This window comes from Arvicanthis niloticus, chromosome 10 (genome assembly GCF_011762505.2).
Source record: "Arvicanthis niloticus isolate mArvNil1 chromosome 10, mArvNil1.pat.X, whole genome shotgun sequence".
NCBI classification, from domain to species: Eukaryota; Metazoa; Chordata; class Mammalia; order Rodentia; family Muridae; genus Arvicanthis; species Arvicanthis niloticus.
In genome coordinates, this window is record NC_047667.1 from 17,287,292 (window position 1) to 17,301,602 (window position 14,311).

Genomic DNA, 14,311 nt, shown 5'->3' on the forward strand with positions numbered 1-14,311 from the left:
CAGGTCTCAAGTAAGAGACCCTGTCTCAAAAAAGAAGTTGCAAAAAGCCTACCATGGTGGTGTACACCTTTAATCCCAGCACTCAGGGGGCAGGCCAGCCTGGTCTACACAGTTCCAGGACAGAGAGAACTACATAGAGACTCTGAAAACCCTCCCAAACGAACAAACAAACAAGGTAGGTGATTCCTGAGTTACAATTCCCTATCCCTGAGACTCACATTTGGCCTTCACATGCAATCTATGTGCACACACATACACATAAGCATGCATGTGGATATATGACCATGGTCACAAGATCACTATCATTCTACGGAATAGTCAACATGAGATGTTTCCTTTGTTCTAATGAGGAGATCAGTCTTCACATATACAAGTGCTGACTTACATAAGAGCCTCAGGAACACAACCTTGAATAAAATATGAGTGCCCTATAATTCTTAATTTCAAGGTGTCATTTACTTTTAATCATGTTTTAAGCTTTCCTGTCTGGTTTCATCATACCCATCATGTCTCTTGACAGAAACAGTCACTCCATTTCTAATTTCAGGTTCTTGGTAGTATTGTCTATGGCTGGAATACTGTAACAGATACATGTGTCAGATTTTAGGAACTTTAACCCATCATAAGGAAGTGCTGAGACAACTTCTAGTAAAAGTCCCTAAGCTGTTTTATCCTTGTAATTTCTCTACATACAGAATTTCCTAGGCCGTAACTAGCTGGGTAAAACTGATCTTGATATGTACCAGGTGTATGCCATGGCTACCATTTCCCCTGCCTCAATCTTAAATGACCTGGTTTAGACATTCACATCAAATATTTTAGAATGAGACATGAAATTCTTAGGCAAATGGATGGAACTAGAAAATATCATCCTGAGTGAGGTAACCCAATCACAAAAGAACCCACATGGTATGCATTCACTGATAAGTGGGTATTAGCCCAAAAGCTTGCAATACCCAAGATTCAACTCATAGACCACATGAAGCTCATGACGAAGGAAGACCAAAGTGTGGGTGCTTCGGTCCTTCTTAGAAGGAGTAACAAAATACTCACAAATATGAAGCAAATATGGAGACAAAGTGTGAAACAGAAACTGAAGGAGGGGCCATATAGAGACTGCCCCACCTGGGGATCCATCCCATTTGCAGTCACCAAAGGTAGACAACGCTGTTGTGGATGCCAGGAAGTGCATGCTGGCAGGAGCCTGATATAGCTGTCTCCTTAGAGGCTCTGCCAGAGCCTGACATATACAAGAAGGTGGATGCTCACAGCTAACCATTGAACTGATCATGGGGTTCCCAATGGAGGAGTGAGAGAGAAGACTGAAGGAGCTGAAGGGGTTGAGGCCCCATGGGAAGAGCTACAATACCAACCAAACAGAGCTCCCAGGGTCTAAACTACCAGCTTGGGAGCACATAGGGAGGGACCCATGGCTCCAGCTGTATATGTAGGTGAGGATGGCCTTGTTGGGCATTGGTGGGAGAGGAGGTACTTGGTCCTGTGAAGGCTTGATGCCCCAGTGTGGAAGAATTCAAGGGAGGTGGGAGTGGGCACACCCTCATAGAAGCAGTAGGAGGGAGGATGGGATAGGGAGTTTCTGGGGGTGGGGAATTGTGGAAAGAGGATAACATCTAAAATGTAAATAAATAAAATATCCAATAAAAAAATGAAGAAAAAAAAAGAATGAGGCTGAAGCTCAAAAGCATCCTTTTTTACACAGTATGACTACAATTGCCACTAATTTATAAAATATCTACTCTCCTCAGACCTTTTTAACATGACACCTGCCTGTCAGTGGCAACCTGGACTGTGATGATTTGCCACAGAATGGCACCCATAGCTTATATATTTGAGTACCTGGTTCCTAGCTGGCAGAACTGCTTTCAAAAATTAGGAGGTGTGGCCTTATTGGAGGAGGTAGGTCCTTGGCATTTGAAAAGCCATGCTATTCCCACTTAAGCTCTCTGGCTGGTGGCTATGGATCAAGATGTTAGCTCCCAGCTACTGCCACAGCACCATGCCTGCCTGACATCATGGTCTTGAACTCTAACCCTCTGGAATCATAACCCCAAAATTAAACACCCACCCCCCCATACACTTAAATTTTATAAATTGTCTTGGTCATTTGAGGGAAGAATGTTAGTTTCCCTCCTAGATCAGAGATCCTTGCTTGGAGGCCAAGTGTGGTGGTGCAAGCTTTTCATCCTATCATTTAGGAGGCAGAGGCAGATGGATCTGCCAGCCTGGTTTACTGAGTTCCAAGGCAGCCAGGGCTTTTACACAGAGAAACAAAATATTCTTTAAGAAGCCAGATATATTGGAGCATGCCTTTAAACCCAGCAATCTGAGAGGCAAAGAGGGGTAAATTTCTGGGAGCTCAAGACCAGCCTGGTCTACAAAGTAAGTTTCAGGTCTGCCAGAGATAATAAAATGGGACCTTATTTCAAGAATCAAGCAAGTGAACACACAAACCAAACCAAACCAAACCAAAATAAAATACTTGAAGAGATGTGGCCCTGAGGACTTTGTGCAACGATTACTGTGCAAACTGAAAGAATCTATATGAGAAAATTACATTAATTAGTCAATGGTGTGTATGCATATACAGAGGTCTGGGGATAACTGAGTTGAGTTACTTTTCTTTGGTTAGGGTGGCCACTGGTAGGATGGCCCATTCCCAGTGGCTGATTCCACTCACGTGTACATGGGCAGCACTAATTAGACTCAATGGGTTATTAAAAAAAAAAAAAAAAGGAAAGGAAGTTGGGAGGGAGAAGTGTTGGAACAGGGTAAGGGACACCGAAGAAAGCAGGTAAGGCGTGTGAAATTTTCACACTAAGATATGAAATTTTCAGAGTAAAAACAAGAAGCTGCCTTTTATTGTATTTTCTAGCACTCTTAAGTAGAAAGAATATGTACTACAATAGACATCCAGATATAAAATTACAATTTTATGAAACAAAGATCTGAGTTAGTGGACTTATTGTTACATCATGATACTTTCTTATCAAACACAGACCTGCATCTCTTACCTGGCCAGCGGCCTGAATGCTCAGGATAGCCACACGGGTCTCGGGGTCCTTCTGAAATTGATTAACCAGATGAATTCTTTCTGAAGACGGAACACTTCCATCTATCCTGATGTAACGAGCCTAGCATCAATAAGGGAAACAGCAAAATGAGATAAGCCCTACGCACCCGTATTTTATATATTTTATACCTTATTTTTAAAGTCATATAAAGATACAAACTGGTTAGAATGGGATAGCAGCAAATGTTACACAGCAAGAATCTTAATAACATATAACAATTTCTTAATTAAAAGTTTTATTGAGTGTGCGCACACACAAACATGTGTGCACATGCACGAGTACATGGTACATACATGGAAGTTAGAGGACAACCTTCAGTTGTTTCTCTCCTTCTACCTACGGGTTTCAGAGGTTGAACTCAAGTTATCAGGATGGTGATAAGATCCTCTACCTACTTAACTATCTTGCCCATCCCAGTTTTTGACTTTTTAACCTACCTGAAGAAAGGCTCTATGTTTAATATATCTTAATGCCACTGTGATGTTTTGAATGAGAATGTGTGGGGAGCCAACAGAAGGCAGCTATTATCCTTTCAGCCATCTTTTCAGCCATATACCCTGACAAGAGATTTGATTACAATAGCCTACAACAGCTGAGCACACTCTGATAACATCTTGCTTTAGATACCCAGGATTTTCCCTTGGGTGTGTGAGACTTAAAGGTGTGTGACTTAAGGGCGTGACTTAGAGGCGTGGCTTAAAAGTGAGACATATAAAAGGTGAGAGGCAGACAGAAGAGTTCAGTACAACTTGGAACTCAGAATTAGGTTAGAGAGTACAACTTAGAGTACAACTTGGAGTAGGAATTAGGCATTGAGAAAGAGGACACTTGAACTAGAGAACTCAGAAGAATTATTATTAGGTATTAGGCATTTAGCACTTGGAGAAAGAACTGGAACTCGGAGGCACTAGGGACTAGGAACTAGGGACTAGGAACTCAAGACTTGGGACTTGGAAAGAAGAAGAGAGACTGAAGAATAAACAGGATTGAATCACACTCTGTCTGGTCTCCATTCTTCGAGTCTGTCCTCACTCTCTCTCTTGCTGAACCCGGACCGGTGGACCGGAGCTGCTTGGGGCAGTGCGGGCTAACAAGTTAGTCCCCAAGGCTTTTGGCAGTGCGGGTTCCAACACGGATAAAGTGGTCCAAGACATTTTGGCCCCCAAGTGTGGGCTAAGCGGCTCTCAACATTTTGATGGCCAAGCGTGAGGCAGCTCGGGCCGCAAAAAGAATGGGCCCCCACAGACTCACATATCTGAATGCTTGATCCCCAGTTTGTGGAACTGTTTGAGGATTGGGGTGTGGCCATGTTGGAGGCGATGTGTCACTGGGAGTGGGTTTGGGGGTTGCACAAGCCCATGGCATTCCCTAATTCTCTCTCTTTGCCTCATGGTTGATGCCTCAGCATGTAACTTCTTGGCAACTGCTCTAGCACCATGCCTGCCTGCTGCCATGCCCCACGCTAGGATGGTCACAGACTCATCAGCCTCTGACACCACAAGCCCAATAAACTCTTTTATTTTTCTGTAAGTTGCCTTGGTCACGGCATCTTCACACAGCAATAGAAAAGTAACTTAGACAACCACCAACGCCAGAAACAGTTGCTTTTATACAACAGGAGTTCTATAAATATTTTTTAATTAGGCAAATATTTCTTCAGCAACATTCTATGCAAGTTAATTCATAACCTTTAGGCAGTTGGTAAGAGAAACTTTAGGCTCACAGGATCAGCTACTGCAGTGTAAAACCAAAAACAGACGAGAGAAAGGAGAGATGATTTTGCTCAGGTATTAGGGAGGTACAGAGAGTGGTACGCGTATTCCCGAAATATAACCAAATATTAACTAACTGGGAAGTATCATTCTAAATCTGCCATTCAGGACATCTTTTTTTTTTTCCACATTATTAAACTTAAAAGAACCATGAGATGATTGTATCAACTGAAGTGAGGATAGAGGACACCCACGCACACCTTTAGAAAATGGAGAATCATTAAGTGTTAAACTGAACAGATGTGTCTTCAAGAACAATTTAAGCTGTGAAAAAAGAGTCGTGTGTTAGAAAATAGCTATGAAGAACTAACTCAACCTCATAAAAATAAGTTAAGCCCTAAATTTCAACTCATCTCATTCAAATATGTATAGATTCTATAAAAAAGAAATCACCTAAAAGTTAAGAAATATGAATATTTCCTTTAAAAGAAGACTGTCCAAGTATCATTAAATAGTTCATTTTCTTTTGTAAACCTATGGGCCTGGTCATATGTGTGCGTACAGGTCAGTGTTTGCCACAGTGTGGAAGTGGACTTCAGAGTGCAACAGGGGGGGTGGGCGGTGGTCCTTGCTTTCCACCTTGTTTGAGGCAGGGTGTCTAGTCTTTATCTGTGTACCACAGGCTAGCAGCCTATGAGTGTCCAAGGATGCTGTCTCTGCTTTCCATCTCACGGCAGTGCACTGCCGACACCAACTGCACCTCAGTTCTTCCCTCTTGTGCAGCAAGCATTTGGCTCACTGAGTCTGCTCTCCAGCCTGAATGACTGACTTTCTTTCTTCCCAAAGTACACATAACCACACTGACCATGACTCTGCATCCTTACAGATTATAAAATCCTCCCAGGTCAGAGTCAGGAAAGGTGGGGAGAAATTCTCCTCCCTCCATGAATATATCTACATTTTTAACTCCGTGAAACTGACTGAGATCCCAAGACACCATTAGAATGGATGAGAGGAAAACGAGTGGATCACTGTGCCTGGATCAGAATCCAGGGATTTTAACATAAAATAAGTTCAGAATAGAAAAATAATATGAATTTTTTGTCAATGATTTAAAAATTAGTTGTAAGGTTAATGAAGTCTTTCTCGGAGCGTGAAAACCTATGAAAAAGAACCTTTCACATTACAGCATCACACTATACTATATCATAAATCCCTCTCCGAAGGAAGACACCAGAACATATGAACACACTAGTTAATACCTAACCTGGCTTTAGTCCTGACTTTGAAAACAACAACCCAAACTGGCTGCACTGCTCCCTTGTACAAGGTCACAGTACTTGCCAGAAATTTTTTTATAGCTGCCTCTGAACATCTGTGCAAGCCCCTAGTACTCACAGGATAGATGGCAGGTAAAATTCTGAAATAGACAATGGGAGACGCTGTCACTGATGTGAATCCTAGAAACTGAGGTGGATCTTAGAGGACTGAGGGAGAATCACCGACCGACCTTGTGGCTATGGCCTAGATAACCGAATTGGCCAACCATATGGACTGCGTACTTTAATGCATCTTTGCTCACTCTTCCTCAAAATTTTCCATGGAGTATATGGGCTGTGAGTTTAAAGGGCTTGGGGGCAGTGATTTGCACTGGATTCAGTTTTTTCTCTTAGTCACATTTAGGTTGTGTTGGGGTTTTGCCACTCTTATATGCTATCTCCAGGAACAGGAAGGGATTTCCATTATGGCTGCCAAGACAGAATATCCTTAATTAACTCAGATAAATTGAACAGAGGAAAATTTAAAAATTGATATAAAGAAAACAGTACCTCATGGTAATGCTATAAAATTACTAATTTTTAAAGAAAATAATACATTGTTGATATAATCATGTATTTTAAAAACATCAACCTAAGAAGGTTAAAAATATCCACAGAAATCATGAGACTAAAAGTGATATTCAGTATAGTGAAAACATGCATTTTAAAAATTATTTTACAGAAACGTTATCACATACCTTGCTTTCGATGACTGCTTCTGTGCAAGCTTGAAGCATACTTAAATGATGAGCAAAAACCAGAAATTTAAGGGAGTCATTCTGAAGCAACATCTTAATATAGTCCTTCACTGCACCTGCCTAAATATTAAAAGTCAAATTTTATTAACATCAAAGTTTTTATTAAGGCACGATGCCACTTTTAATAAAGACAAAAAAAAAAAAAAAAAAAAAAAAAGCTCCCAACACCAGCAAGTATCTTTAGACACTCGTTGTGGGCTTTGGCTGACCTTTCTCTAGGCAGTGTACTAACATGAAACCTGCACATATAAGGGACGTGTGGAAACGCTATCTGATGTACATCCACTTTATTTTATTGCTATAACAAGATCTCTAAGAGAAATCAATGTAAAGCATGGAGAATTGACTTTGGTGGCGAGTTTCCTGTCAACAGCTGATCAGTTCTGCGTACTGGGGAGGAAGGACATCACACAGGCAACTTGCCAGGGATGGTGCTGCTCACCTCACTGCAGTTACGCAGAAGGACTGAAGGCACTATGGACTGGATATACCTACCCTTCAGGACGCACTTCTGTGAGCCACCTCTTTCAGCGAGGTTCTAACCACCTACTCCACACCACTTCCCAATGATACCACCATGTCACAAATCTATGAGCCAGTTCAGCCACTGATGAGATCAGTGCCGGTCTGATCAACTCCTCAAGGCCCTAGGTTAGCGAGAAAGCCTGTAGCACAGGGGCCTTGGGGTACTGCAGACTGAAATAACACAGGAGGGATAAGAGGAGGATGTACGATTGTTTAGAAAATGGTTCTTAAAATAATTTCACGTGAATACAAAGGGATTAAGGAGAAAGTGGGAGAAAATTAAAGACTTTAAAGAAGACTAGGACTGATGTTTAAGGCTGAAGAAACTTGGTTTGCCTTCTTGAACTGAGCTAGTGAAGCAGGTGTAGGAAAAAACAGGGAGAGAAGTAGTTGGAGGCCAAGTGAAATGGAAAATTACTTGTGTCTAGGATGAAGTGTGTGGCTAGTTTTATGTCAACCCGATACAAGCTAGAGTTATTTGGGAAGAGACTCTCAACTGAGGAAATGTCCTCATAACACAGGCCTGTAGACGAGTCTATAAGACATTTATTGATTAGTGACTGATGGAGGAGGGCCTAGCTTGTGGATGGGAGTGCCATCGCTGCGCTGGCTGTCCTGGGTTCTATAAGAAAGCAGGCTGAGCAAGCCACGAGGAGCAAGCCAGTAAGCAGTGTCCTTGGTCTCTGCATCAGCTCTTGCCTGCAGGTTCCTGCCTTGACATTCCTAAATGATGGACTTATAAGCTGTTAGGTTTTCCTCTTCAAGATGCTTTTGATCAGGTGTTTCATCAGAGCAACAGAAATCACAATAAAACAAGAAAGAACTTGAAGTGACAGGCTCAAGAGCACAAGGGGGAAGGTAAATGGAGAAACTGATGTAGAAAGAAACAAAAAAACCATACAAATTAACATTGAATGGGCATTCTTAGGTAAAGGTGTTTCAAGAAAGTTATCCAGAAAGAGTAAAAATTAAAGATGGGATGACTTAGATTTAAAATATAAATACGCTGTCTCTTAATTGTTAATAGTAATAACTGGCTGATTGGGGCGGTATATGCCTGCAATTCCTGGAGACCGAGACAGAAAGATTACAAGTTTAAGACTAGCCTGGACTATACAGTGAGTTCCAGGTTAGCCTGGGCTCAAGGATAAAAAAATAACTTAAAAGGGGGTGGGGCTGGAAAAATGGTTTAATGGTTAAGGTTAAGAGTGATTGCTGCTCTTCCAGAGGACTGAAGTTCAGTTCCCAGCACCTACATTGTATGGCTCACAACTGCCTGCAATTTCTGATGTCCTCTTATGGTCCCCAGGGGCACCTAAATGCATGCACACATGTGTATATATGTATAGATATATACACAAACACACACCCATACATACAAATAAAGATAAATGTTTTAATAATCAACAAAAATTTGGTTACTTAGAAATTTTGGATAAAGATGGCAGGCTGAACTCACTCAACCCTTATTCCCTCTCAGTCTAAGAATAGCAAAGGACACAACAGGCAAGAGCAAACTCTATGGAAGCTAATAAGTACATGATGCCCTACAATTGATTCTCCATTCTGAGAGATCCTAAGCTCAAAACATGGAATGCACAGGAATATCTGGTTTCTGTTGCAGTCATGCACAAGGCCCAGGAGGGACAGGGTGAGGGGAGCTAGAACAGGAAGAAGCCAAGAGAAGGCAGAAGTGGAGGGCTGTGCCCAAGCCTGTGCCTCACCCTGTCTACAGGTTCTATGCCACACATACAGACTCCCCACATCCTGGCAGCAAACTGGAGACAGTCTTCAGATGGGGTGAAGCAGAGCTTGTTTGGGTAAGTGGAATCCTGGACTGAGAGCAAGCAGTATAGTGTGAAGGCATGCTTACAGAAGACACACTGGGCCTGCAATCCCCAATACAACAGTGCTGAATGGCAGGGACTAAAGACAGGCGTTAGGTTATGGGGGTTCTACACTCATGAATGAATAATGCTATTTATGCGAAGGCTGGAGACCACAAGTCATCTTTTATTCTCTCTACTCTTTTGCTCTTTGCCTTCTGCTGTGGGATAAAGCAGCATAAAGGCCTTCATCAGATGCTGGCACTTTGATATTGGACTGTCCAGCCTCCAAAATTGTGAGCTAAATTACCTTTCATTGTTTACGAATGTTCAAGTTCTCAAGTTCTCACATGAGAACAAAGATGTAATTAAACACAAGCAAGGCATTCTAGTGTGCTTCTCCACAGCCAGAGACTGTGGCCACCAGAGTGTGCATTTCAAAAAGCTAGAGCCAGGAGAAAGAATTCTAAATGGCTTCACCATAAAGAAGACAAACAAGGCACTGCATGTCTACCCTGGTTTAAACATTCCATATTATATTAATACATCACACAGAATAAAAAAATAAATTAACAGTACATCCCATGGTTCACCTGCAAGTATTTTAAACATGGGTTTAATAACAAATGTAGTGAATACTGAGCAGGCCAAAATTAGCATAATTTAAGAAAATTATATCACTGGAATGGAATAATGGGAATGAGACAGTGATTTATCTGTGAAGGGGGACAGAGATGCAAAGAGGTAAAATTTTATCTTGTTTATTGACAAACCCATTGATTGAGCTGAAAGTACAATGTGACCAGTAATGCAGATGAAGATGCTATAAAGCACAGTGTTGAGGTTTGAAGGAATTAAAACAAAGCAAACAACAACACTCGCTTTTGCAAGCACTGAAAGTGGATGCTGGGGAATAAATGAAGAGTTATTTTTTGGAGTGACTGTTTTCCAGCTTTAGTCATATTTAACATTAAAAATTTAAAATAGCTATCTAAAATTTATATGCATTAACTGCAGTCTCAAGCATAATTCTACAAACTGCATTTTGCACAGCTAAATTTTCTGAACAACGCATTTCATCATACAGTGAGCCTGGAGGCTGGCAAGAACTTTAGCCTTGGATGTTGGTGCCTCAGAAAGTGGAAATGAAGCTCTCTCAAAACAAGCTGCTGTAATTTCCAGATATGTTGCCACGGCAACTGGAGCACTTGAATAAAGTGCATGTTTGTCTAAAGAGCTATATTTACAGGGATAAGCTTTTTGGTAAGTACATGTCAAGTTGGAATGCGTAAAGTACATTCATTACAATTCCAATCTAGACTTAGAATTGGAACAATTGCTGTAACCTGGGCTCATATGCATTCTTACCTAGTGAGCGCTTTCCACCCCACTGCTATCAGCTACCCCTCATCAGGACCAGAGCTTCTGAGAAAAAACCCAAGCTCTCTCCCACTACCTCTTAAACCACTGCTTATGACCAGGGGCTGGAGATGGCTTAGTGGGTAAGAGCTCTTGCTACACAGACATGAGAAACCGAACCCATCTCCCCAGCACCATCTCAAAGCTGGGCAAGGCTGTGCATACGTGTAACTTCATTTTTAAGGAGTCTCCAGTTTGGTGAGAGACTGTCTCAAGGGAATATGCCAAAAAAAAAAAAAAAAAAAAAAAATTAGAGGAAAAAAACCCCTTAATTTCTTTCATTAGCCTCTGAACCCATGCACATGGGTATAAACACCTTCACATATATGTGTGCACACCACACACACATATACACATAAAAGTAAAAGGTCAAAATGCTGAGAATAACTGCGTAGAAGCGTTTAGCCATAGCTGGTATGTATATGTCCAGTCTTCCCACTGCCACCCAAGCCTGAGGCTCAGGGAACATTTCAGAGAAGGTGGGGTCGAAAGAATAAAAAGAGGCCAAGGTTGGGAACATGCTATGCAAATGGCGTTCTGCACATATGAATTCACAGCAGCTGTGGTTACCTGTATAAGACCAAGCGAGTTACAACCCCACGGTGCGTGAGGGAGAAACACCTGAGGCCCCATACCTAGATAAGGATCTGCTGGCAGCTCATGGCTGTTGGGAGAGGGAGAGCCACTATTCTTTGAGATTGTGGCTACGAGTAGCTTGCCCATGCCCCAGTACCTATGAGCAGTGCTAACTGGACTCAGTGGGTTACATTTAAAAAACGAGGGCGGGGGGAGCATGAAGTTGAGAAGGAGATGTTCTTGGGGAGGCAAGGGAGTTTTAATGAGGAGTGGGGATGGATATGATTGATATATTGTACACATATATGAAAAATTTTAAAGAATAATTTTAAAAAGGAATAAATGATGACTAGATGGAGTTTTGCGTTAATGGCATACACAGGTCATAAAGGCAAAGCTGTTTGTATGTTTGTGTGTGCATATATACACATTCAGTGGGTACATAAGGATGACTGTTGGAATGTTAGTTCTTATACAGAGTTGGTGGTACATAATTTTAGATACAGCATTAAGGAGGCAGAGACAAGGGGATCTCTGTGAGTTTGAAGCCAACCTGGTTTACACAGAGTTCCACGTCAATCAAGACTAAATAGTGAGATTCTGCCTCAAAAACAAACAAGCAAGCAAACAAACAAACAAATTTAGTCTTAAAAGAGGTAAGGAGGTTCATTTCGATGAGATATAAAAACTAATAGGCATCTGTTTACTAGATTTCGCACAGCAACTTAAACATCATCAGTTGAGAAGTTGATTTCTAGGAGCTAATGCATTTGGAGTCTAAAATAATTACGTGCAAGTAGACTTTAAGGGTTCTTTTAGGTTCTGAAAGTTGTGATTGCATGGACTGACATTTTATTTTACTTTTGAAAGACTTATTTATAGTTATGTGTTATGTCTATGCACATGAGTGTGGGTACCCACAGAAGCCAGAGGTGTCAGAGCCTCTGTGGATACAGTTGCCAGTAGATGGGTGCTGGGAACTGAACTCACGTCCTCTGGAAAAGCAGAACTTGCTCTTAAGTGAGTTATCTCTCCAGGCACAGGGTGGACATTTAAAATGTATTCTGCATGCACTTTTCCTGTCTTTCATTCTAAGTTAACATCAACACCATTACAGTGTCTTATTTTAAATGATCTGAACAAGGGTTTGCTTGCTACACTATCAGGTGTGTGTGGTGGCAGGTCCCAATAAGGACTGGTACCTTGGTGATGCTGGCTCAGATTTTGTGCTAGTAGCAGAAAACACATGGATTCACAACTGTTTTATTTTACTGAGATGAATAGCCTGTTTGTCAGGTAAGCTTTGGTAACCAGTGGAGGCCATACAATAGCTTACTTAAAGAAACACAACATTTTTAATTGTTGGGTGGAGATGGTGTCTTGCTATAGAGCTGGATACGGAGCTCATAATAATACTCCTGCCCTGAACACTGCGTGCTGCGATTAATGGCGAGGTGCCACATTCATTTGGTAATGTTTTTTCATTAAGTGTGTGTGTGTGTGACAGAGAGAGAGAGAGAGAGAGAGAGAGAGAGAGAGAGAGAGAGAGCATGTCACATATGTGCAGGTGCTTGCAGAGGCCAGATGAGGAAAATATAGGTGGCTGGGAGATGCCCAACATAATTGAACTTGGATACTCTGCAACAGCAGCAACCCACTCTGAGTCATATCTCTGGCCTCAATTTTCTAATATTTAAAAATATATATATGTATATATATACATATATATATACACACACATATATATATGTATGTATATATATATCTGAAATAAAAACTGTAAAAAAAAAAACTATACTGCATTGAAGACCTGATCAAAGTTATTTAAAATTGTCAGCCTTAGAGGCAGGCGGATTTCTGAGTTCAAGGCCAGCCTGGTCTACAGAGTGAGTTCCAGGACAGCCAGGGCTACACAGAGAAACCCTGTCTCAAAAAAACCAAAATAAATAAATAAATAAATAAATAAATAAATAAATAAATATGTCAGCCTTAAATCAAATAACAGGACAAAGGCAAAAGAAGAGAGAAGCATCATTTCAGTCTTATAAGAGCAGGACCAGGCTTTAGTCAGCTTCTTCCAGCTCCCAGCTAAGGCTTCTTGAGCCTTGTGCAGTCTTCCTGTCATTGTCAGATCTACCATTCACTCCTAGAAGAGTCCTAAGATCTCCATTTACCAGGGCCCTTCACACTTGAGAAGGTGTTAGTACTTCTAGATTGGATGTGTAAGTTCTTGGCAAGAATCCCTTCAGGTCAGGGACTGGGATGGAAGATGGCTCAGTGAGTAAAGCACTCACTACTCAAGAGTGAGGACCTGAGTTTGGGTCCCCAAACCCATATACAACTGGATGCAGTAGATGCTCCTGTAATCCCAGAGCTCCTTCAGTGAGAAAGGAGAGGGAGACAGAACCCCTGGAAACTCACAGGCCAGCTAGCCTGGCGAAGGACCAGTGAAGACGGTAACCTTATCTCAAACACGGCAGAAGACAAGGGCTGACCCCTGAGGTTGTCCTCTGACCTGTACACATGCACCATGGCACTTCCATGCCAGCACTCATACAAATGAATACCCACACTCATAAGCTTAATAGTAAAAAGAAAATTCAGTCCAGTCAGTTTTGTGAGACTTCCCCAACCCCAATTTCTTTCCTGTTACAGTGGAGTATTTGCCTAATTGCTGAGTATTCTTTAGAGTTCAGCAAGTGTCATGGTGATTTCTGCTTTAACAGCCATAGCTTTTAGCTAAGGGAATGCAGGCACAAAAGAAGCTCACAGATGTGCCAGATTTACAACAGTTCTGGGGATCCAAACTCCAGTCCTTATGTGTGCATGGAACACACTTTAACCACTGAGGAAACTCGGTCCTAACTGCAGATTTTAAGCATCTGGGACTCCGTTTAGTACTGTTTCCTCTAAGATGATATTAGCATTTTATCTTCACTTTGTTTATTACTGCTGACTGCTTCTTACTAATGAATGGGAAGCAGGCTGTTCCTGGTTCAGAGCCAGACTTTCCCAAACCACAGATCAGACAGAGGAATTAAGTCCTCTCCAGATTCTCCTAGGCCCTGGGCAGCAGGAAATCCT

At 41.6% G+C, this 14,311-nt stretch overlaps 1 protein-coding gene across 9 annotated transcripts in view; it reads right to left on the minus strand.

Moving 5' to 3' along the window:
- Nucleotides 1-14,311, minus strand: part of Zranb3 (zinc finger RANBP2-type containing 3) — a 145,302-nt gene that overhangs the window by 38,310 nt on the left and 92,681 nt on the right. For all 9 annotated transcript variants that reach the window (XM_034513700.2, XM_076941087.1, XM_076941086.1 and 6 more), the window contains 2 exons: nt 6,822-6,941; nt 3,033-3,152 (listed from right to left, as the gene is read on the minus strand). In XM_034513700.2, coding sequence (XP_034369591.1) covers nt 3,033-3,152; nt 6,822-6,941 — 240 coding nt within the window. The remainder of the gene's footprint in view (nt 1-3,032; nt 3,153-6,821; nt 6,942-14,311) is intronic.